The sequence below is a fragment of the Hesperophylax consimilis genome, chromosome 25 (assembly GCF_061612785.1).
Source record: "Hesperophylax consimilis isolate HC1 chromosome 25, BYU_Hcon_1.0, whole genome shotgun sequence".
Taxonomy (NCBI): domain Eukaryota; kingdom Metazoa; phylum Arthropoda; class Insecta; order Trichoptera; family Limnephilidae; genus Hesperophylax; species Hesperophylax consimilis.
Genome location: NC_142860.1, coordinates 12,014,124 through 12,040,282, shown reverse-complemented (window position 1 = coordinate 12,040,282; position 26,159 = coordinate 12,014,124). Strand labels below are relative to the sequence as shown.

General features: G+C 35.6%; 1 protein-coding gene across 1 annotated transcript; it reads left to right on the top strand.

Moving 5' to 3' along the window:
- Positions 1 to 909: 909 nt before the first annotated feature.
- Positions 910 to 24,890, top strand: Nelf-A (Negative elongation factor A). The gene is made up of 8 exons (XM_089647026.1): positions 910 to 1,120; positions 4,515 to 4,772; positions 11,713 to 11,890; positions 12,638 to 12,811; positions 13,368 to 13,553; positions 16,169 to 16,872; positions 17,737 to 17,836; positions 20,606 to 24,890. The coding sequence occupies exons 1-8, from the start codon at positions 911 to 913 to the stop codon at positions 20,812 to 20,814; spliced, it is 2,019 nt and encodes a 672-aa protein (XP_089503152.1). The 5' UTR covers position 910; the 3' UTR covers positions 20,815 to 24,890.
- Positions 24,891 to 26,159: the final 1,269 nt, after the last annotated feature.

The following is a 26,159-nucleotide window of genomic DNA, read 5'->3' as shown; positions in this document are numbered from 1 at the left end:
TATATGATGGCCCTGGATACCAATGCGCTGTAATTTTTTCAACAGAATTTTAAGAGCGCAATGCTGTAAAGACACAGACATAAATACAGAAAAGCGCAGCAGGCGAATTTTTCATATGGTAACCCCAGAGGAACCTATGTGTTGTGTGAAGGGGGTTTGGAATATGAATTATTTATTAGCAGTAGGCGAATTTTTTTCTAGGACGGAGGGCAAACCAATAAATGCTTTCGATTTTTGTTTTTCGGAAAGTCGTTCCAAACAATATTTAGACGGAAATCTTTCAGTATTTTCTTAAATGGAAACTTTCAGTATTGTTTAAAATGGAAGACTTTCAAACATATCAGCTTAACCGGCTAGTGTACAAATACATCGAATTCCATCATTGCACAAGCGACATTTTCCGCTTAAATAAAAATGTGAAATATTTGTTTCCATGTCTAGTGTCCTCAATGTGTATCGTGTTGGCACCTAGCCGGCGTCCCCTCCAAGTTTGGGACCCTGTGAAAATTTTGATATTTTAATTTCCTTTTGATATTTTAGAGTCCTGTGTCCTCAATGTGCACCATTTTCTTGGCATCCCCAAAACTGACATATTACGCCATATGGAACTTATTTCCTATCTAGGCCTCGTGTGAGAAGTTAATTTATTTATTTATCAATCATGAGTTATCTCACATCGCCGGGTGTTCCTAATAATTCGTGTAAACAAAAAAATTTGTACGTATTCATCGGTGAAATTTGGGGAAATTTTGGACCTAATCAGTAAGTACCTAATAAAATATATCGACAAAAAAATGTTGCCGACCTACAGGTTTTTATAGCTATTTGTAGATTTTTCACATCTGGCTACTAATTTTCGTTTTTCTGACATGGCATCACTACGTCGTCAGTACAATTTTTTAACTCCAAGATGGCGAACGTACGAGACAGTGACACATCTTTGTGGCTTCATAATAAGCTCGGAACATCAAACGATTCGTGGACGGGTGGTTCGATATGCACCCAACTGAATACCGAAGTGTTGAGAAATATTAAAGACTGTTTTCCCGAACTACAAACCCAAGTTAAACTAAAATTATTGCTGAGTTTCTTTCATATCCCGCGCAGAAATGTTGAGGAGGTAACTTTTCAGTTTGTTGTCATTTTGCCATACATAAACATACTTTCCTCTTCACTCCCATGCCAAATAGACAGGAGTAAAAGAGATCGTCGCGACGTCATAAGACCTGTTGTATATATTATTTGAAGTTGGTATAAAAAATATTCTGATACACAAAATATTTAGCATTTTTATATATTTTTATTTACCTAAATAAGAAAAATGTTATATGGTTAACAATATTCAGTCAATAGCATAGTATGCATAATCTAAGTTACCATTACGATGACTTCTCCTTATGACAGCAATATTAAAATGTCACATTATTTTTTTAATGTTATTTTTTAAAACAAATTATGCTTTAACGTACCTTTCGCTTCAACGTCACATGCAAGCCATGTTTATCCATATAACGTGGATTACTGAGGTGCAACATGCACTATATTTAGTTGTAGTATAATAGACGCAGTATACTGGTGACAGATTGTAGGTTATTTTGTGATAGTTAAATTTGTTTACATTCACCAGTTGATTGCTAAAAGTATGCCTAGAGCAAGTATTCATTTCGCATATTACAGATATAGTTCAGCAGGCTAATATTACGCCATTTCACATTTGATTCCCTTTTATGAAAATCAAAGCAAGTTCATAATAACAAATCTAAAAGGCCCTCCTATGTGCCCATGGAGGTGAATTTTTCAAAAACGTTATCTGTATAAGCTTTCTTGGGAATTATACTTATATTTCTTGAATATGTACATTGAATTCATATAATATTATTGTGAGGTTTAGGCGGGAAATAGAAAAAAATTGAATTTATACGGGAATCGCAGCAACAGTTGACACCAACACAGTATTCACCCAGATGCATTTCGTACGTACAGCGTGTTTCAAACTTTTTATTCGGCTTCAAAAAATAAAAGTACCTACAGAAATTGAAAAAAGTTCGCTTTTAATAATGATTGGATTATTTGTAGTGCGTCTAATCACTGATAATCACCTCAAGGGCACTTAACAACTTAATTTATGCATTTAATCTATGCCTATCACTTAACTTATTTATATATTATACTTAGTTTAATAGCTAGTGACTAATACCTATCATACAAAGGAAAGGCTGTATAACTTTACGCATAACAGTAAAATCTTTTTGGACATTAAAATTCATTGATTCTTTACATTTTTCCATTTTTCGCTATTAACAATAAGTAGGCGTCAGCAAGACAAAAGATTATTTCTCAGTGATGTTTGGCAAGGACATCACTGTCTATCTACCAATGTGGAACGTGATGCAAATATATTAATTCCTTACGCACACCGAGATTTGAATCCGCAACCTCTGGATTCGTAGTCAAAGATCTTAAGCACACAACCATGGAGGCCATCAGTTGATATGATTGTGACCCATAGAGAGTGTCACTTAAATAATTACACTTTTGCTCTACTGAGGTCTATTTATGTTATTATTTATGTAAAGAAAAATATAATTTTCTTTAATTCAAGGCAATGCCGAGCTTGTCTCGTCATTGTGGCTGTGTGTGTCGTGGACTGTCACTGGCTGGATGTGCGCCACAGTACCTACACAGTCGACTCGATATTTCATAATCTATGGTTTAAGACATAGTAAAAATAATCTATGGGTTGTGACAAGGCAGATTGATGGGAATAATTTCAATAATTGGTAATTGCTATCGTGATTGTGATTAAGGAATTGACATAAGAATTAATAACATTAAATGTCGTTTCTTTATGTAAATCTTGTGAGATTAACAAAATAAACCTCTTCTTTCCTTTCAGAGAAACTCAATTGTGTTTTAATTGAATGTGTCGTTCAAATCACAAGGAAAATATCATTATATTGATATAAATAAAAATTTAAATATTCATTTGTTGAAAATCTTAAATCTCTGAAAGGTCTTCATCGATTGCTTTGAAATTTTGACACAACGTTGCATTCGAATATGCTTATGTTTTTATATACCTATATTATATAGATATCACCTATGACAGGTAAAAGCATGCTCTTTTTTTAAAAACAGCACCATCTGTTGGACGCAAAAGTAACATGCGCTTGTTTCTCTATCTCAAGCCACAGCAATGCGTGGCGTGGTACAGCTAGTATTATACAAAATATCAACACTCCATAATTTCATAATCTGTCACACTCCAAATTGTCTGGATGGATCGGGTCGGGTCGGGTCGGGTCTGGTTTTGATGGATTTGGACGGGTCAGGTCTACATTTTGATTTATTAATAAAATTTAATCACCCCTGTTGGGTGCAACGGGCAAGACACTAGCCATAATTGAATACTCTTACAAATACTGTGTAACGTAGTGATAAAATTCTTCTAATAATAACTATATTTGGCATAGTAAGCCAGGGAGAGAGAAAAAGAGAGGAACTTTACGAATGCATGATTTCTGGTTGAAGGCATCATTCTCCTCCAGGCACGTTCTTACAGGATTTCTTTTGGAATGAAGGTAACGAGGTCCATCCCTCGTGTCCGGGAATCAAGCGGCAATCTGTTTCCGATCTTTTCTCAGCCAACTGCGTACATATGAGCTTTATGAGGATAGTCTGGCTCTCGACATAATTTCCAGGGCTTCTTTTCAAGTCCAATCAGGCACTAAACAAAGGAGACGCCCGCACCAACCATGTCAGCCATTTTTATCATGGTTAGACTACAAAAACGCAGGAGATCACGCCTTCAACGGGGGAAAAGACGAACTCGTTTGGAAAACTCCTCTAATTACATTACTACGAAGAAATAACACACTTCTTTTAAACTTTGTCGATATTCCTGGCAAAATCCGGCTACAGTCTCGCCAAACATCGCCTCCATCGCCATCTTTTCTTTGCTCCGCCGATAAACTTGCCATACACCAAAACAAGTTGCTTCCACATTTTTGAAGAACTATGTTACAACTGTTTGACCAAAAACATAAGACTTGCCTAGCATCGTTTAAAATAAAGTGCGGTGCGGGAGGCAAATGCAGCGTGGCAAGCCACCAACGAACGCTAGCGAATTACTAATAAATCGCGCTCTCTCTAATAAATTCGCATAGCAAGAGACATGTGTCCACGTACCTTATTTTGTTTGAGGTCTAGCTATAATAGCTTGCAATAAGTTTTAATTTTATTTAAAAAAAGAGTTTTAAATTTCACTTTGAATTCTGTTGAATCTTTTCTCAGTCTAAGATCATGTGGCAATCTATTTCAAACTTTAGGGTCCAATACTCCGAAAGTGCTCTCTCCAAAGTTAGAATTTATCTTATATTCTGGTGTGCATTTTAGTTATTTCCACCTTCCGATAGCTGATGATGCTACTGATCAAATGATTGACTGTCGTGTATAATTGGTGTTGTAACCTTCTTTTATTTGGGTCTAGCTATAATCATTATACTTTTCCATAGTGGCGTCACGAATTGGACGAAATCATGGAAATGGCCTCCCTGGACTCGGAGCTGTGGGTGTCCATGCTGGCCGAGGTGATGCGCACCCTGCCGGAGACGGGCTCGCTCAACACGCAGCGTCCCCGTGAGGATGCGGCCAGCCCCGTCTTTTCCGACATGGTCAGCGAGCTACGCAAGCTGCTGGGCAAGCACGAGGAGCAGCTACACATGCTGCCGCTCGAGTGCCACTATCTTAATAAGGCGGCGCTGGTCTCCGTGGTAAGGATTGTGTACTAGCTGGTCTATTTTATCTTTTCTATACAAATTGTTTGCAATTACTAGTAGTTTAAGAAATATCTGTCCCTCACATACACTGTAAGAGGTATCTGCTATGTCCATGCTTGTAGAGGATCTGGTCCGAAAGCCACTAGATATCGAGCCTGTTGCATAAAGGAAAATTATTTCGGGGAACAATTGTTGTGCTTGCCAGTTGGACTTTTGTGTGCTGCTAGGTCAGATATCCAAAGGAGGGAAGAGGCTATTATCCGAGGTGTAACAGAGTCAAACAAAGTGCAGTATTGCAACCTTAAGGTCAGGGTCTACACAGTGTTTTACCAGGCAAGATCTAACCTATTTGCATACTGATTTTTATTTTTGATATCTGTACATTCCATATTTCAAAAGGATTCTTACTCTGCAGTATCGAACACTTATTATTTTACTATAATCTACCCAAGTACGTGGAGGAAGGTTTAGCGGCCTCAATATGCCAATACGAAATAATGCAACTGCCCAAACTTGGGGTTAACTTCTTGACTAACATTTTTAGTATCAAAGAAGCTGCCTTTAAAGGGCAATCTCTGTTACTACTAGTATAGTTGATATACCTGCTGTTTATATTTATGTAATAGTTCTTCTTTGCAAATGTATTTAAAAATGCACTAAAATGAACAATTTTGTAATGTATTTAAATAATAAATTGAATTGAATTGAAATCGCTGACATTTAATTTTCGCCATGGGCTAATATGGGCTATATTTTGTAATAGCTTGCTTGTTTTTTTGCAAAATGATGTTTTTGTAAATGTATCATCTTATCAGGTTTATATATTTATAAAATTAGTATTCAGGGTGTCCGGGGGTAAAGTGCACTAACTTTAGGGGGTTGATTCCACATGGTGGTAAGGGTAAAAAAAATAAATACCCTTTTCCAAAATTCCAACTTTTTTTTCCATACTAAAAGGCATACCTACGTTAGTGTGAGGACAAACTTACCTGATAAATTCGTTGTGAATTTGCCGAGAACGAGGTGGCAACATTGTAAATGGCCCGTATCCATTGAAACGTGAGTAAACAATAATGTCGAGTGTTTGACGTTTACAATTATGCTACAGTTCGTATGTTTTAAACCGAATTCAAAATATAGTTCTCTTTGTACATTTTCTAATGTAGTAACACTTTGAAGGATAAAATGATTTAACTATTAATCACTTACTATTGCTTTTTACTAATTAAAGGAATTTTTAAAATGTCCATTTTCCATGTGTAATTTACATCATGTAGCCCATAAACCTAATAATGAATGTGAAGCCACCTTCGTGGGTGAAGCCAGACATTGTTATAGTAATTAAAATTACGCACAAATAAGCACAATGTTAAAAGTGAGTATTTGATGAGAATAAAGAAGTTCTTTCAAGTAAGTCTATAAAGTGAAGCTTAATGCCAAATCACTATTTTGATTAATGTTTATAACAAATTGGTGTACATTATGAAACCAAAAAATATGCTTTAGTTAAATTGAAGGTTTTCCTATCGCTTCGCTTGAGTAGAATACAAATAAAAAAATAAATTACTCGATAAAAAATATAAATGCAAACCACTAAAAAAATTTTTTTTTTCAATAGAAATGTATGAACGCATAAAGAAAACAACTTTTAAAAAATACAGTTTTATAGCTAAGGTTATCTGTGACAGTTCACTTGATTAATTTTTTTGCTTTCTTATAAAATTATTTACAAAATAAGTAAAAACCAGTTTTTTGCTTGAAATCAAACTTTTCTAGACTCCGTTTGACAAGCGATTTTCATGCCTATTACCTACGATATAAGGTATACCAAGAATATACACATTTTTGGCTTGTAGCTTCTAATTAATGATTAACTACGTTATCAAGGTTGGATTAAAAGAAACACAAGTTTTTAAAGTTAAACACCGCTATATAATACACTAAATTAACAGATCCTTTGCGAATAATTAAATGTTATTGACATGAAGCGCAGCAATTTAGAGCACTTGGGCGCGGGACGGTACGAGATATGATTTTTTGAAAATATCCTTAAAAATATATAAAATATATAATATATAAAAATATATGTTGGCACATGAGGTTAAAGTACCGAGCTCTATACATAATGATTTTAAATGAAACATTCAGAAGCAATTTCCGCTGTTGGTGAATTTGGATAAAATTGATATCTATTAGGGTGGCTTCCTTATAATTGGAGGGTGAGGTGATTTTAAATGAAAAATTCAGAAGCAATTTCCGCTGTTTGTGAATTTGGACAAAAGTGATATGTATTAGGTGTATGATATGATACGAATAATTGGATGGTGAGGAATTTGATGTTGATGTTCTTTTGTATTTAGTTAGTCCAATAGACCTTTAAAAATCATTCTACAGGGTGTCCGGAAACTCGTAGTACAAGCGGGAAACTGGTGAATCTACATCGCATTTGGAGTCGATTTTGTAGTATATATTTTTTTTATTTGAGCTTTCGTTATCGAGTAAATCGAGTTTGAAGTTGATTTTTTTTTTTTTTTTTTTTTTTTTTTAATCAAATTCTTATAAATTATTACTGAAGATCAAATTACCCAACTAATTAAAACTATTTGAAAGTAAAACAAATGAAGAAACTCGGATTTGAAGCATTATTTTGAAATCACCCTTCATTTAACCCGGTGTAATCATAAAATATTTCTGCTCTGCAGGGTTAAAACATCTGTTATTCAACCCTAAACACCAGAAAAAACTTTAACCCTAAAATAGCCGAAAAATATTTTTTTTTGGTTTTTTTTTTTTTTTGAAAATGCTCAAATCAAAAAACTTTATGTTTTTTTTGGTTCCCCATGTGGTGTAGATTCTCCAGTTTCCCGCTTGTACTAGGAGTTTCCGGACACCGTGTATTATGCTTCCGAAACTCGTATTTGTTGTTTTTTTTTGTGCCAAAAACCGTCTTATTACATAAAAAACATGCTATGAGATGCTGATCCAGTGTTATTATGCAGGGCTAGACTCCTTTTGTTTTAATATTTTATTCATTAATTTATCATTATACTTGGGCTGCTGGTTCAAGTACGGAACACTGTACTGCATCATCAGTTGGAAGGCGGGGGATTCGTTGCCTGTGGACGGTTTTTCCTGCAGGAGGCGAAAGGCCTGTTGTCCTCTGATCTATGTACGTACGTTAGTATTTCGTAGTGAGATATATGTTTGAGTGGTTCGGGTTGTTCTTGGAGGTTGATGATCAACCCTAACACGACACTTAACACATAAAATTCATAAACTCTATTTGAAATTGAGTTGTATGTTCTCTTTCACACGATACTATTTGTAGTGATTTATTGGAAATCACGCTATTATTCTCAAATATAACAAGTCTAAATTATAAACATGCACGCATTTATATTGTCGTACGTTATGCTCATGAAAAGAGCCACTCATAAACAAAGTCAAGCACATTCATTATATAAAAAATCTCATTCATTCTAATATATGTATCAAAAAGTTCGTGCCATGCACTCACATAAATTATTATATATAAAATAATTTTATCTCAATTCTCATAAATAATACAAACTATTAACAAAAAAATGTCTCGTAACTAATTTTCAATTTTAACCATCAACTCCGGTATGAATGCTCGAATTGAATGGACTAGAAATAAACCTTATTAGAATTAGTAATAATTAATTTAGTATTTATTTATTAGTAATAATTTATTTATTTACTTAAACTTAAGTACACAACAGACTTCAAGTGAACAAATGAACACTCATTTAAAAATATTATGAATTTTGTATAATGAAATTGGCTAATATACCTTAACATGTAGTATGTGTTAGGATATAACATCTTGAAATGTAAGGAGTTACATTCCCACTGTCTCTTTCGTTTCATGATGGTGAAAACAAAGAAGCATTGTCTACAAATTACGTGCTTGAACACTGGTTGTTCTCGTTTCATCATTAATATGTAAACGGATATTTTTGTCATTGTTTTACAGTAAATGTCTTGATGGGTCCTGAAAATATATTAAAGACTGCACCAAGCGGTGCACTGAACATTTAATCTCCTAGTGATAAAATGGAGCTGTTCGCTTTATTGCTGATGAAACGAGACATAACTTACTTGTTTTCCTTTATAAGTAAGGTTCTGAATTATAATGTGGAACGATATCCCACCACCGATCCTTCCACATTTTAAGCCACTTTGTTGATATGTTGATCCTTGAATCATATTTTCTTATATTTAACCTTAAGACCAGAACATGGGGAGATGTACTGAGACCTTTCCTTATGTTCTGAGTCAAATTTTTCTCGATAAACGTTAATTTTATTTATTGTTGATCCATTTACTTGTCATCAGTTATGTCGGTAAATACACTGGTGTTACTTGTTACAATTAATGTTTCAATTTATGAATTTTTGTTTTTTTTTTGTATTAAATCTTGCTATCATGTAAGTAACCTGGGATGTTCCTTTACTATTGTTATAGAATTCATATTATGAATATTATAAGTTTGTATTACGTACTTGTTGGTATTGTCCTGCGAGACTATTATCAACTTTGTTGAACAACGGTTTAAAGAGAAAACCATAAGTTGTTTCATAACAATATCGATTACGCCTTCGTTACTGTTGGACGTATACCTAGATCACTGCACTAATAATAGTTGCATATCACTTAACACGATTGCACCTTCTATATTGATGGCTGTATACTCTATTACTTTGGCTCCATTCTTATGCGATGGTTGTTGACTGCTTAACACTCTTTGTTGAAATAAGATTGTGTATTTTCATTAACTGCTCTGTTCTTTTGTGTGCACCCCCATACGACCTAGTTAGGTAGATTAGGTAGAAACATCGACAAAGTGTTTTCTTATCTCCTATGGAGAAGTAGAGTCAGTGATAAGTGAGGGTTGCTATGCTCCCTAAAAAGTGTTGCCTGACGGGCTTATAACCCTATTTTGGGACAGTGATGCATTTTTGCATTTGGTTGTGTAAAATGAATGTGATAGACACTCAGGTATTACGTTAGTTATAAATGTAACGTCAACGGTTGTCCATGACGCTAAGTCAATTAGTCTTCACCCAGCATATTCAAGCTGTGGGTGTTGGCGGATCCCGTTCACGTAACATTGGTTGTTATGTTTAGATTAAGTTTTTAAGTTTAGTTCCTACAATATTATAGTTATTTAAGTAAGAATGGCTGCACCGCAAACCTGTTCATCCTGCCTTACGTTCGATGAAGTGCGACCGGAGTTGCGGCACGCCCATTCGCTATTCTCACTTTGGTTTAATTTTTGTTCTTTGAATACTTCCTATTGATGATTATTATCTACTGTTGATATTTATTGTTAACTTTGTTCTTCTGTTGTAGTAGACCCTTGGACCGACCTGGAAAGAATAGGGTTAGGTTATTTCGACAATTTTATATGTTTGAGGGCAAACATTTGGTGGCGAGGGGGGTAATGTTATGATGCAGGGCTAGACTCCTTTTGTTTTAATATTTTATTCATTAATTTATTCTGCATCATCACATTTATCCTCGCCGATTCTCTAACCTAGTTAGGAACTGGGCGATTGTCGCTGGTATTGGTTTTGGTAAAATTTCGAATCATAATTTAAAATTTAAAATCTGTACCGGGCGGAAACAGAAAAACAAAACACTTCTTGGCTGGACAGTCAACGCGTGGGTTCGTAGACTGTACAGACGATGGTCGCAGTGCTTTTCGTTTTTGAATAATTAATTGTACGGAATGTAATTCCTTATTTTTTGTCGCCGATGAGTGCGATCTTGCTTACGGGCACGGCGGTAAACGTTTTTGTGACCGTAAAATAACCATTCCCGAAATGGGTAATAGTGATCTCGCTGGACGGAAGTTGTTACGGACGGACCACGCGACCGCCGTATACGATTGAACGGGAATCCGTAAAGTAACGGTCAATCCTGTGTAGGATTGGATCATACGCGATTTATATTTTGTGCCATGCATGGCTGTCAATCGGGAACTTCGTTCTTTTTGATTTCTGGAGTTTGAATCCCGACATCGCACGTGTTCGACGGGCCGAGAAAGAGCCCTATGTATGGGTTGCAGCATCCCCAGGAACGGCTACGCGCTTATAGATAGCTGGAGTTCATGGATGTGGACAGGAGGAGTATATCCACCTTTCCAGAAGACGGATCACGCTTCTACGGAGTTATGTCCGCCGCCGAATGGGTGTGCGGGACGTTCCGTCGCTTCTCCCATAGTTTAGATACAGATAGCTAAAAACTGGTCGGTCTTTGGGGTAAGTCAAAATTATATAATTATGTTAACCTGTTGAGCTAGGGCTCATCAGCAAAATGTCCAAAAGGTTTCTAATACATGTAATATCTATCCATGCACCGCCTTTTATTTATGTACATTGAGATACCATCCTAAAACAAAGGAAACTATCATGATGCTGACACGCGACCTTGGTTGCGAACTTTCACACCTGAGATTATTGAGTATAAACATTCTAGATGATTAATTCTAACCTAGATTGGCGCGTTCTACCGAACAAAGTTTATACAATTATTATTATTTGTACCCTGGGTCAAACACCACTTAACACCAGTGTATAAGGTGCTTAGCAAAAATAAATTAGAAGTATTGACATGATAATCGCCTTAATTACTCGTTTGCTTCAGCCTTACTCGTTTGCTTCATTTCCACCACATTTGGTTTTCTTTCCTACATTTGGCAGAAAAATTGCTCTTATAGCAAGGCATTGCTCGTTTATCAAGTAAAATTTGTTAAGAAAAATTAGCTTGTCTGGCAAAACACTCGCAAACCAAGTTACTCGCAATCGGAAGTTCCGCTGTATTATAGTTATTATATTTATTAAAAGTATATTATAGTTATTAAAAGGAAATCCACATATTTAAGAATGCTTATTATGTTTTCCATCAGGTTGGCCAGCAGCCCAACCCTGTGAAGCACTTCACGCTGAAGCGGAAGCCCAAGAGCGCGGCGCTGCGGGCCGAACTGTTACAGAAGTCCATGGATGCCATGTCCAACATGAAGAAGTCCGTGGCGCCCACCGTGCCAGTGCGCAGTCGAGGCATGCCCAGAAAAATGACTGATACAAGTACAGTTCCATTCTTTTTACTATCTCTTTTTTCTTTGTGGACCTTCACACGTCCAGCTCTTTTCAGGTCATCAGCCAATCATCCATAGGCGTTGTAGATAATTGAAAGTGTTTACCAGTCCAGAAACTCATAGTACAAGTGGGAAACTGGTGAATCTACGTCACATAGAAAATGCAAAAAAACTTTTTTTTCAATTTGAGCATTTCCATTTAATTTTAATTTTATTTTTTCTGCAACTAATGGTTAAAAAAACTTTACGAGCTGGGTCTACGCTTCAACGCATTTTAAAATAGATTAAACAGCTGGTATTAAACCCCTAGCAACCGATTCTTTTCAAATATGATCTAAAAAATGCAAACTTCAGACTTGATTTACTCGAAAACGAAAGCACTAATCAATAAAAGTTATACCATATGATGATTCACAAGTTTCCTGCTTGCACTACCAGTTTCTGGACACCATGTATATATCATCTCAAACACTCAAAACTAACACTTTGTAAAATTTCTATAACTATTATACCTTACTTCTGAAGTATTATACCTTATATTAAATTTTTTATTATTGAAATTATGACAAAATTACAAACTATGCGAAAAACGTGTTTACTAGCTTCCTGCAAACAATGTGTCAAAGTTTTATGTGTACTTATTTTGATAATAATAATATCATAATCTAGCGTGTTATTTATTGTGTTACACAAACCTCAAAAGTAACTTGAAAAATGTTTGAATCCCATATTCCAGCTCCTCTCAAAGGCCTGCCGTCTCGATGGTCCATCAGCCGCGGTGGTATCCGAACTGCGGCCAGGATCACGCCGCCCACACCCACGGCTCGAGCCGGAGACAGGGCCATCAAGATCCTCGACATCGCAGACCAGCCCGCCACCATCCATCAGAAGAAGAGGAGGAAACTTCTTGGTAAGAGTTCTATCTCCACCTTTAAGGGTATAACTTCGTAGATGGCGCTAATTGAATTATTTTGGGAAATAAAACAATTTTTGCAAGTTATGCTTTAAAATGTATAGATGAATTATTGGTTTTCCCGTATCTGATTATTGTTGTTTTTTGCCAGACCAAAAAGTTGTGGAAAATTTTACTAATTACTACCATTTTGGAAATAAACCGACTATTCGTAATTAAAAATCAAACAGACGCAAATGAAAAAGATATTCTTAAATGAACACATCGTGTTAAGCCATGTTTTATAAATTAACACAAACTGCAGTTTATTTTGATTAAAAAGTTTGAAGTTGGTACAATACTAAACTTAAATGCTTGTTTTCTCATAACAGCGATTTTAGAGTTTTCCACAAAATGTATGTTAATAAATTGTATTAAGAGCCAGTCCACAAAATGATTATATCTGTATAAATGTATTATATGTTTGTACAGCGCCCTTGAGGTGATTTTGCACAAAAACAGCGCTATACAAATCTTCCAAATATTATTATTTATTTATTATTATCTTATGTAGAAGCCGAAGAGCAGCAGAAGAAGGCTGCCCTGGAAGCTGACGTGGCCCCGGCCGGCGTCCCCGTGGCCGCCGGTGCCACTCCGACCCCCGCCACCCCCGGAGCCGCAGCCCCCTCCACCTCCACCTTGCCCGAGTACGCCCGAGGTCTCAACAACTATGTCATGCCGTCTACGCCTCAAGACCAAGGTATTAATCATTACTGCTTATTGTGGTACCAATCGTTTAAACACTCCTGATTAATTCTTTATCGACCGATGTGAGCTAGTGAACAAATGCTCCCTCACCTGGTTCCCTCCCAGGTGTCGTGGGTTCAATTTTTGTGCTAACTTAATCCTCCATCATTGCCCAAGCAACATTTTCCACTTATAATAATGGTAGTGGTTTTTTAAATATTGTCCAGTTTTTCACTATCTGATCTTTTTTGTCCCAACTGCTCCAACCATCTGGAACCAGTTAGACTATGGCATCCCCGATCGGAGTTCATTGTGATACTGAAGGTAGTGGGGAGGTGAGGTACCTGGCTATTCAAATCTGGTCACCAAACATGGCTAAAGCCATTTTTTTTTTTTTTCAAAAAACACAAACATTCCTGGGTTACGAATAACCTGACAATATTTGAAAATCTTCTACTACCACCACAGAAAGCGGAAAATGTTGCTTGTGTTGTGATAGAGGACTTAGCCAGCCGAGGAATTGAACACACCACGCGTGGGTGGGACCCAAGCGCGATGTCAACTCGGCCACCGACCGGTCTCAAGCAATGTTTCAATTCTGAATGGTGGTCTTACATCAGGGTGATACTAAGAGTATCTTCCACTTTCGAACGTGTCTCAAATAAACTATTTATTATTTTTAATGAGGAAATAACACAAATTAAACAAATAAAATTCACTTGTGCATGCCTGATTTTAACCCACGTTCTCCAGATTGCAAGTCGAGAGCCTCATCCCTCGACCAAATAGGCCGTTTTGTCCATATTGAATACATGCTTGGCTTGCTGGAGGTTTGAACCATCTATGACCACTTGGATTGTCTCATTCCGCATGCTTTCTTCCATTGTGCCATGATTACTCCTAGATTTTGATTATTGCCAGCACGGGGGCTACTGATGGAAAAATCTCCTGACAGGGAAAGGCCATATTTGTGGGGCTGCAATTCTGAATTCCAGTCCCTGATACTCTCTCGAACCTAGCACGAGGATAGTAGAAAAATTAAATATGTTTCTATTTTTTAAACTTTGGCATCTATATAAATAAAAATGTAAATGTTTGTTTGTTCAAAATCTTAAATCTCCCAAAGTTCTTCAACGATTGCTTTGAAATGTTGACACAACGTTGCTTTTGAATATGAAAATGTTTTTAGATACCTATATTATCTAGAATTCACCTGTGACAGGTAAAAACATGCCTTTTTTGGAAAACAGCACCATCTGTTGGACATTAAAGCAACACGCGCTAATTTTTCTCTATCCGCACAGACAGACTGAGCCACAGCTGGTAAAAAATATAGAACACAAATTTTTAAGTTAAATGAATTTTTAATTATGATCATAATATACTTAATGCTAACTCGGCAAAAAAACAGATTGAACCAAATAGTTATTTGCTCTCAAAAGTGTATAAATTGCGTTTGCAGATTAATTTCATCTGTCTACTAAAACCAATCCTTTAATCTATTGATTCTTAACCCATTGGCTATCTTCAAATATATGGGTGATTTCACCTCCATGTGACACATTTGTTCATCTCGTCTCGCCGACCAAGAATACTTTTTAAAACTTCACTAAAAATATTTCCCATGATGATTCTTTGTGTAAACCTTGCTCAAATTATGCATCCATATCTTAACTAATTGTAAAAAAACTCTTAATTATTTTGGGTCGATGTTTATATAAACAATGAAATATTACCCTGCATAAAGTTTTATTTTAAGAAAATCAAGTAGATAAAGCATTACTGATTATCAATGCCAGCCGGGCTGTATGTATATATGCGCTGATATCATGAACGTTTTTAATAAATAAGGATTTGTTTATAAACTTATTTACATGGTATGCAATCTTTCAAATATTTTTCTCTATTTAAATATCGATAAAAAAAATTCCCCTCATAATGAAAAACAACCTTGTATTGTTTTTTTTTTTTTTAATATTAATCAATTTAAATTCAGTTGTCGTGGCACTATGTTAGTTAAAATATTATATTTAAATTAAAACACATAGTGTTCCAACACAAATTCTCCAATACGCGAAACAAGATGCCGCGTAACATAGACTGGTTGCAAATCTCAAAAATTAAAATGTATTTTTTTAGCTTTAATACATTTTTGTACTAAACATTTTCTTAAATTATTTATTATTATTCTAGCGTAATGATATTGTAAAAGAAATTCCTAAATTAACAATCAGCCTAAAATGACAAGCGGCGCGTCGTTCCACTGATATTGCACTATTCGTATATTGCGCCTATGCGCTAAACGAGAGCGTTTAAACCGATGCTGCAAATTTGAAACGAGCTGAAGGGGAAAACGGGCGCTTGAAATCCTTACCCAATATATACGAATATATTTATTGAACATATTTCTAAAGATGTCGCTAAAGATCTGATTTTCGGTTCTGTATCATACTTATACCCAATACATTTAGAACTTAATCCTATAAATTACTTAAGATGGCCCTCGCATGAGAGGCAAGCGTGATGAGATGACTTTAGATGCTTCCCGCCGGCTGATCAGTGGCCAGGCCCGCTAGTTAAATATCATTTTTGTGTTTGTTTTTAATAAAATTGTTTTTTTTCTTGCAGTTTTACCTCCTCTTTCGACCGTGCAATCTCCAGCAGTCACCCCCGTCACCCCAACCTCTACACAATCCAACCCTTCCACACCCACCACCCCAAACAGTCCTCACATCATAGTCTCCACAGCGCAAACTATCAAATCACCCACCATCGAGGTGTCCCCGCCAGCCCTGACCGCTGTCACGGCAAATACACCCCTATCAGCGGCCAAACACCCCATACTGATACAACAATCGCCTGGACAGAAACCCATCATCCTAGGAACACAACAGAAGCTTTTGATAACGGGGCAACCGGGACAAAAACCGTTGCTTGTCACGGCGGGTCCTGGTGGTACTTTGTTATCTGGTCAGAATATCTTGAAGACTTCGAGCGGAGTTCCCGTCATCTTGTCAAATTCTGTTTTGCAACAAGCGGCGACGAATGCGCAAGGGCAAACGATTGTGCAGCAAGGCGGCAAGACCGTGCTGTTGACGAATGTAAAGCAGATGACTCCCGGAGTGGTGCAACAGCTGAGCGGGCAACAGAATGTAATAATCCAGGCGCAGCAGGTGCAAGGCGGGAACCCGCCTGGGCTGGTGATGACCACCCCCGTGGGGCTGATGCAGCAAAAGGCGGCCACAGTGCTCAAGTCGGCGCAGGACGCTTCGGCGCAGCCGGCACAACCTGCGCAACCCACAATGCTGCCCAGGAGAAGTCTCACGCTTACGGTTAGTTGTATTTATTAACCCCACACAGGATATTAAAAATAATTTCTCTCAAGGCCTATATCATCTTTTGGGATGATGTGTGGAGGGTCTTTTTTAAGGAAACTAAAGAGAGGAAGTTCTGGGAAGGTAAAGGCATGTTTTAGAATAAAATGAGAACAGTTGTTGTTGACGAATGTAAAATATATCACACAACGAGAGCTACAATTTATGTCTCTTGGGACAAATGTCAGAATCGCTGCTTTTTAGCTGGACATAACTTTTTTTTTATTTACATTAGCTCCACACAGGAGGCCTGGAGGTAAAAAATTTCCTTGAGGGCCTGTGTCATCTTTGGGGGTGTTTTAAGGGAAAGGAAAAAGAGAAAATTCTGAGAAGGAAAGAGGTATGAGGGTTGGGTAGGAATCTAGGTTTCAGTGTGTCCAGGAGTGACGGACGTATGAATATATCCCTCCCACTGCGGCGAAAGGCGATGCGTCAAGAGACCAGTTGGAGGTCAAAGGATCTCCCCAAACAGCTAACACACCTCACCCGATGAACCCGGGCACCCCTGCTGAATCACCAAACGTAGCGAATCACTCAGGGTGACCTATGGCAGAGGTGTTGGTTATCCAATAAATGGTTCCCGGGGTGGTGGAGTGGTGTCCTTCCTATATAGTTACTTAATGACACCGAGTCACCGGAAGTTAAATAGATACATTATATAAAATGAGTCTCACAATTAAACAATTATGTACCTGTACACCGCTGCTAAACATAACTACAGTTAGTCTGTGGTCTTAGTGAAAGACCATAGAAAGGTGATTTCTTTACCAAAAGTTGTTCATTATTTAGAGCTGATTTTATTGTTTTTTTTTTGTTTTGCAGAAAGACCAAATGGTTGAAGCCCAAGACATGTTCAAGAATGCCAATCGGGTGACCAGACCAGAAAAAGCCCTCATTCTCGGCTTCATGGCAGGATCCAGAGGTATTGAGCTTATTTATTTAATTCATCCTGATCCAAAAGCACAATATTTTTTCCGTAATACTGATGATGCGACGATACAAATCAGCATTACGGTGATCGAAAACAGTCAAATAACTACTGGCAACACAAATCTAAGCAAAAATTTTAAATAGTTTGATATTGAAAATATATAATCGAATAATAGAAATCATGGTCCTTAACCACTCGGGCAATAGCTACCCAAATTTAGGTAGGTGATATTTATGAATTATCAATTTTAGGTATTAAAAAATAAATATATTATAAAACCTTAATATATGGAATAAATTGTGAAAATTAGGTGGATTCATTGGCTTTGAACCGTAGTAAGCAGTTTCATATGTTTCTGTATTAATATTTGTAATTCAATAGAATGGCCAATTCGTAAACTGAACATCTACAAATCTGGAAGTGGTTAAGCATGCAGGCCCACTGTCGCCCACTGTGATCTCCCATCTTTCACCTTATACCTTTGACAGTAATCCAGTCCCTTGCTTGAAGTTCACCAGGGTTGTCATTGGATACTTGGCTTTGTTTCCTTTTTTGACCTGCCGGGTGTAGACCATGTTAACTGACATTTGTTTTTTGACATTTTCAACGGTGTTTATCTATGTCTTCTTTCGCTGGAGTTCACTCTCGTATTTGTAGCGCTGTTTTAACGGACGATTTGAGATATGTATTTATTTATTTTATTTTTATTTATTTAATACATGTTACATTATTTTGAAATTTACATAAAGTAGATATAATGAATCACCATACTAGGCGGCTGCCTGTTTCATGGTGACCAATTGAGTATAATTACTTTGTATGAAATATGAAATCTAGTGTAAACATTTGAAATTAGTAACTATAGATGAAGCTAATAATTTTGGAAAAATTGTAATAAAAAGTAGAAGATAGAAATTAGAAAGGAGAAAGAAGTAAATTAGCATTAGATTGTAAAAATGTACATAATCATATATATAATTTTTAATATGTGTGCATGCAAGCACACATGTGTATATAGCAGCAGACATACCTATATACGTAACAATATACCCAACATACTGTATTATTCAATGATACCCAACATACTGTTTCAAGTAAAGAATGGTAAGTGATGCAAGTTGATGGATGGCCGACACATACCATGTTCTGTGTCACCACAATTAATGGATTGCAAACATTGTAAATTCTGTGGATTCTTTTGAGAGTGTAGCAGATTCCACGTTTTCTACCCGAATAACCCAAACTCTTCAAGTAAGGAAGATATATTATAGGATATACAGGGTTTTCCAATAAGAGGTGTTATTTTGAATAGCCCGCTATTTCGGTAGATGTTACTTTTGAAGCTGTCATTTTTTGACATTTGACAAGTAGAAACTACGCCATTAATAAAAATGGAACGATACACGCTTCAACAACGCATTGAAATTATTAAAATTCACTTAAGTGAATCAAATGCAAATCATCTTGAGTGATGAGGCCCATTTCCACCTCGGTGGCTTTGTCAACAAGCAAAATTGTCGCATCTGGGGCTCGGAAAACCCAAGAATTATTGTTGAAAAGCCTCTCTATCCTCAACGTGTGACAGTTTGCTGCGGTTTATGGTCCGGCAGAGTCATTGGACCTTACTTTTTCGAAAATGAGGCTGGAGCAACAGTTAAGGTGAATGGATTGCGCTATCGAGAGATGCTTAATGATTTTTTATGGCCGGAATTGGATGGTATTGATCTGGACAACGTTTACTTTCAACAAGACGGCGCTACGTGCCACACAACCAACGAAACCATTGATATTTTACGATTAAATATCAAAATAACACCTCTTATTGGAAAATCCTGTATATAAGATATATATTAAGCATAAAGTGTTTTCAATGAATACTTTTTACACGCTACAACTTTGATTGATTTATTTTATGCTTTTTATTGGTATGTACATGCACATGCTATTGTTTGCCTGAAAATGTTGTTATTTCATGATATGTCATGTTATCAATCGATTGCATCTTCTGTGATTCACGTGGATCCAGTTAATTAATTGTGGATGAAAAATTAAATCTTTTTAGAACTGTATATACCGTATATTTTGCACTGATAATTTTTTGCTTTTTTGCACTAATTAGATTTGGAAAATATAAATATATGTTTTATACCATAAATTGTTTTGTGTGTTTGTGTAAAGAATGGTAACCAACCATTTTTCAACTTTCATTATTTTGTTTCAAATCATATTACTTCAAAATAAAGATGAATCTTAATTTTTCACAAATTATATCGTTTTTATAGTCAAAGTGCCATATGTCAAAACTTGTTTTTGCGAGTTAATGTAGTATACACCCTAGCATCTCATTTTTTTTTTAAGTTGCTTAAAATTGCTTGGGAAATGTCCTACCATATAATTATGAAATATATATGAAAAATAAGATAAATTATCTGATAAACAGAAAAAAATCGTAAAAAAAAACAAAATTGTTTTTATCCCGATATTTGAACAAAACTCATCAAGGTAATTTTCATGCAGTTATGCAAATTGCAACAGTTGGGGGTATTTTGACGATTTTCCGACATTCGAGAGGTTAATGACGCTGGCTGCATCACCCAATCTATCCCTTCACTAAAACATTTTCACACAATGTTTTAGTGAAACTACCATATGCCACATCCATGTGCAGATATCTGCCGATGGATCACATTTGTGACGGCCGTACATACTGTCAAAATTTAAGAAGTAGATGATTTTCTCAAAACATGATTTGTTTTACAGAAAACCCCTGTCCCAACCTTGGTAACATCGTAACCATCAAACTGTCGGAGAATCAAGAAAATGTCCGCCAGACAGACTTCACTTACCTCACGATGCTGTGCGAGACACACTTCCAGATGAACTACAACAACGGCCACTGGATGCGCATCAAGAAGTACCGCGCCATCGAGGGGGCCACACCGCAACCAGTGCCCCAGCACGTCAGTTAGAATACAACTACTTATAGCCGTTCCTTTTTATAAAGTGAGTGAAGATTAACAGAAACCACTAAAATATCTTTAAATTTCAGCTTAAAAAAGGTTGTTGTTTAAATATAAATATTTCATTACTTTTTAAAACCATTTGAAAAGATAGTCTTGTATATAAAAAAAATTATTCATTCTTTTTCAAGCCCAATGTGATGCAACATTATTGTCACTACAAAAGTTCATTTGACAGCACTAAGGACGGGTTGTTTCACAGAATTTAAACAATTCATCAAATTTCAAAGTTAGTTTTCTAGTTCTGTAAAGGACTGACTCTATTGAAGTTCTGTTATTATATCATTATTGGCCAGTTGTTTCAGATAACTGAAATAATAACATAACTTAAAAATTAAATTGATACATTTTTCAAAATTCTGTGAAACAACCCGTCCTAACTGGTGAGATTTGTTATTGCTTTTGCAAAAACAAATTACATACTGCCTGTGGGAAGACTTAACGGCAACTCTTAAAACTGTGGATAATAATCTGATGTTAAAAAAAATGTTTTTAGTATTGCAGTGGAAAAAACTATTTACATTAACTACAAGTAATATGTTATGTATGGTCTTGTAAGATTTTATTTTATTGGGTCCAAACAGTGAAACTAGAACTTCTGATCTTTTGATGTTCTGCTATATATTGATAAATTGCTACATACATATTATTTTAGTGCCTGAATTTCCCCGATGTATGCCTTTTTTAAATGGTTATTATTTTGCCTACACAACACAATTATTAAAACATTCTCAAAAAAAAATCTTTAATACTTACCCACTTATGTTCAATTTTTAACAAAATGATTTGTTTAAAATCTATTGTAAATTAAATAATCATCTTTTTGGATTGGATTTAACGTCATGACTTCTTGGATTGCTTTAAATTTCTGATATCATTGGGGTTTTAAATTTTGGATTGCTAGATTTCTTAGCTTTTAAAAGTAAAATATTGAGTATGTATCGCTAGTTGTTGTACGTTCCTTGTAAAATACTTGTATTTCTAAAGTATTTTATTTGTTTTTACAAACTTTTGTAAGAAAACAATCATATTTGTTTCACGGTGCACTTGACAGCCAAATTAAAAATTAAGTATAAAAATACATTTAAACTTTTTAAAAAATGGCTTAAATTTTCCTCACTTTATAAAATCGGATTGTATTGTACTAACTATACGTCATACTAACACACATTCTAGAAAGACTATATTCAATTGTTATTAGCTATTGGAAAATATATAGATTACTATAACTCATTGTTTTAAGCGGTAATATTGTATATTTAACCTTTTCACCGCAGTCCGTATTTAGAATCGAATGCGTGCGTGGCATTTTTGTTGATAGAATAACGCAGCCCTGGCCAACCCAAATTGCACCCCGGGCCGCATTGACGACCTAAAATTTACAAAGGGCCGCACGTACAGACATTGTTGCAAAGGTAATCTGAAAGTACAATCAGGTAAATGTGAAGAAAACAATACTACAGCCAGATGTGAAAAGAAAACACACATTGAACAAACAAAAAATGTATTTTTATAGTAATCAACATGTTTAACAGGGCCGCACGTATGGGCGCCGCGGGCCGCATGCGGCCCGCGGGTTGGCCAGGGCTGGAATAATGTTTTCTTTTAAAACAAATGCATAAATAAATACGCTTAGCGCTGGAGGCAAAGAAAACTCTCGCGGTAAAAAAGCGGTGAATTGGTTAAATGAAAATATAACATAGCATAACCCAAAAGTTGATTAGTTTCATAAAAGTAACAGATTCATTCTTTTTCAAAGCTGATGGGTTTCATCGCCGCCAAAAAGATTATTCATCTCCTAACACTAAAATGGTAGACAAAGAGCCGTTCACAATCATACATACATTACGTAGGTATGTAATTAGATTGGGTAATTCGTTAATTTTTCATAAACAATGCTGTGTTATATTTTAGGTTAGTGTATTTTATTCTGCTTTAAACATCAGTTGTGTAGTATCGCCATGCTAGTGTTATTTTTAAGTCTGTGTTATGTTTTTATTAGTTTTATCACTTTAGGGGTGACTATACAATTTTTATTTTTGAATGTATAAAAGTCGGTTGCATCTAGCATGAATGTGACCATTTGATTGAAGTGAATAATTATTGTGTATAGTACCCCTTAACATTATGGAATAGTATCTCCACGTCGCATTTTATTGTCTGTAAAAATGGCTGCGTAGTTTTATATATTAAATTCTTTTAAAAACCCAGCCCTTTTTCTAACTGTCAAAATTTAAATTAAATGTTGAATATTCAATGAAAAAATTTTTTTTTACGTTATTGCGAATATAAAATGGCCAAATTTAAAGTAAAATAATTGAAAGGTTTTATTTTTAGTGGACTGTAAATTAATTTTTTGGTACCACAACAGAAGGGATTGCGATAGGAAAGTTTAGGCAAGGTTTAAAATTAGTTCACCTACACCTTATGGCATATCTGATATCATTGACAAAAACTTCCTCAATATAATATGTGCAAGGCGTGGCGTCTTCACCTAACGATTGAGCAGGTTCACATTAGGTCGGACCGACACTATCGTCGTTGGACGGTTGTCAACTCTAGCTTTTCACATTGTGTCTTGCCGTGAATAGTGCAATACAAGTTGTTATGCCAATAATATTCGTACCCGACGGTAAAATCGTGACAAAAATTTTGGTAAACGTGTAGTCGCCGACAGTCTTTCGCATCCCACTAATTCTAATAGTGCTATTTAAATAAAACACATTTAAGACCCAATGTGAACCTGCTCATAGTTCCGGTGCTTATTCAAACCCTTCAGCTGAAGGTGTAGACTGGCCTGTATTGCAGTAGTCAGGCCGTGTGACAATGATAAACCTGGCCAGGAATCATAGGATGGGAAATTCGATAATTCTTATGATCTTTTCATTGCACAAACCCACCTATATTCTGTTAGCCTTAGAAATGTGAGTCTTTCTATTATTATGTTATTATACAAACATAACCATTTCTAAACTGTTTTATACTTTTTAAGTTAGATTAACTTGTATTTAACACAATGCGCATCTGTGTATTAATATTATACACAGTGATAATGAAAAAATCCTAATTCTTTTCATTTCAATGTAGAAAGATTTTCATTATGGCACCCTCCTTTGGTGCATCTTAGCTGACTGGTCTACAAAGTTAGCATAAACAATGATTTATCATAAACAATGTCTCACTATTACAGTATTTCGTGAGAGAACACCATTTATAATCATTGATTGAAATCAAGGACTTAAAGTCAAACAATTTATCTACAAAAATGGCATGTTTTTTGTTTTACAGAATTATTTGTATGTTTTTTTGTAGATACTGTTGTTCGATTTTAAGCCCTCGAAATGGATTTTAGCTATGTTCAGTAATTCATGCTGGATAGGCAGCCCTCACCATCTCTCCCATAGTGTATCTTAGGGATCGGCAGACTTTCAAGTAAGAGCCAAGTTGAGCCAAGAAACAGAAATATGTAAAATTTTAATTTTATCTATTTTTTTGAGCTGATTACTTAGATTTAGAGCTAAATATAGTTGACATCACTGTAAAGTCAAAGTACGTTTGGCGGCATCATTTCATAAGGCTGATTGAGTGGAGGTGAAATTGGAGTCAATGTCTAAAGAGTCGCATTTTGGCTTGCAAGCTGCGGTCTGCTGACCCTTGCCTTATTTTAAAGCTCTCAGGCTTAGAAGCAGTGAAACTCAAATAAAAAATATTGATTGAATCTTGCATTCTCCAAAATCATATTTTAATGATAAAAATCTTTCACATGTTCTGTGGCAATGTTAGTAATATTTTTGATTAAAAAAAAAACATGTTTTACATCCACCATATATTATTTCTGCCTTCTATTAAATATTCCAGTATTTTACAAGGCTATTAGGAATGTGCACCTTATTTTTATTATAATAGCAAATCGTGATTTAATCTCATTTTCTTTTGATTATTTAATATGTGTATACCTATTCGTATAAAACTAAACAAACCAAATTTTATTTTGCTTTGTTTAGATTAAAATCTTTGGAATATTCACTGGCCGATTTAAAATTGTATATAAAATTAAAATATGTAATGTTATGAATAAAATTTTCAGACAACCAAAATTATTTTTTAATTACATATTAGTTTTATTATGCCCTTTTCAAATGATGTACACGCGAATCATTTTAAAGAGTGCACATTTAAATGTACTTGTGCACTCTCCGATGGTGGTTCAAATTGGATTGAAAAAATTGTTTGAAACACCAACCCACATTCCCCTCTTACCCTGCAGAGTAGTCTTACCACATAGTACACCACTACACAAGCAAGAATCTCTTTAAAATGATTCTACTGTATGTATAATAACTAATAGATGGAAAAAAATTGCTCAATACATATTTCCTTTTTCCTCAGGCAACAAATTTTTACCAAACCCAACTTCCGTAGCGAGTAATCCACGCATTTAACTTTGTGTCAGGTCACTGTGGGTTTGATACCCACACAGCAAAAGAATAAAGAATAACACAATAAATGCCTTGTGGGTGACTGTGTCAGGACATTGTGGGTTTGTACCCACACAGCCATAGAATAAAGAATAACACAATAAATGCCTTGTGGGTGACTGTGTCAGGACATTGTGGGTTTGTACCCACACAGCCATAGAATAAAGAATAACACAATAAATGCCTTGTGGGTGACTGTGTCAGGACATTGTGGGTTTGTACCCACACAGCCATAGAATAAATAATAACACAATAAATGCCTTGTGGGTGACTGTGTCAGGACATTGTGGGTTTGTACCCACACAGCCATAGAATAAAGAATAACACAATAAATGCCTTGTGGGTGACTGTGTCAGGACATTTTGGGTTTGTACTCACACAGCCACAGAATAACACAATAAATGCCTTGTGGGTGACTGTGTCAGGACATTGTGGGTTTGTACCCACACAACCACAGAATAAAGAATAGTGGGTGTGTTTCGTGATCCACATATTTGTCTAATCGAAGCTTAAATTTCCAATACAAAACAGTTTTTATGAATTTAAAAAGGAATGGAGATCTACAATGTCAGGGCCAGTGTAAGTGAGACAGAGCACTGGGCTTTCTTAATCCTATGCGCAGAGTGCACAAATATTTTGATTGTTATGATGAGCCTTGCAAAATCATTGATAAATTATTATACACTTGCTGTGACATTATACATTTCCTGTGACATTATACACTTCCTGTGACATTTTTTCCAATTTTCTTGAACGTTAAAAAACTAGAAACTTTTTGCATATTTATTTTACACTTTACGTAATGAAAAATTGGAA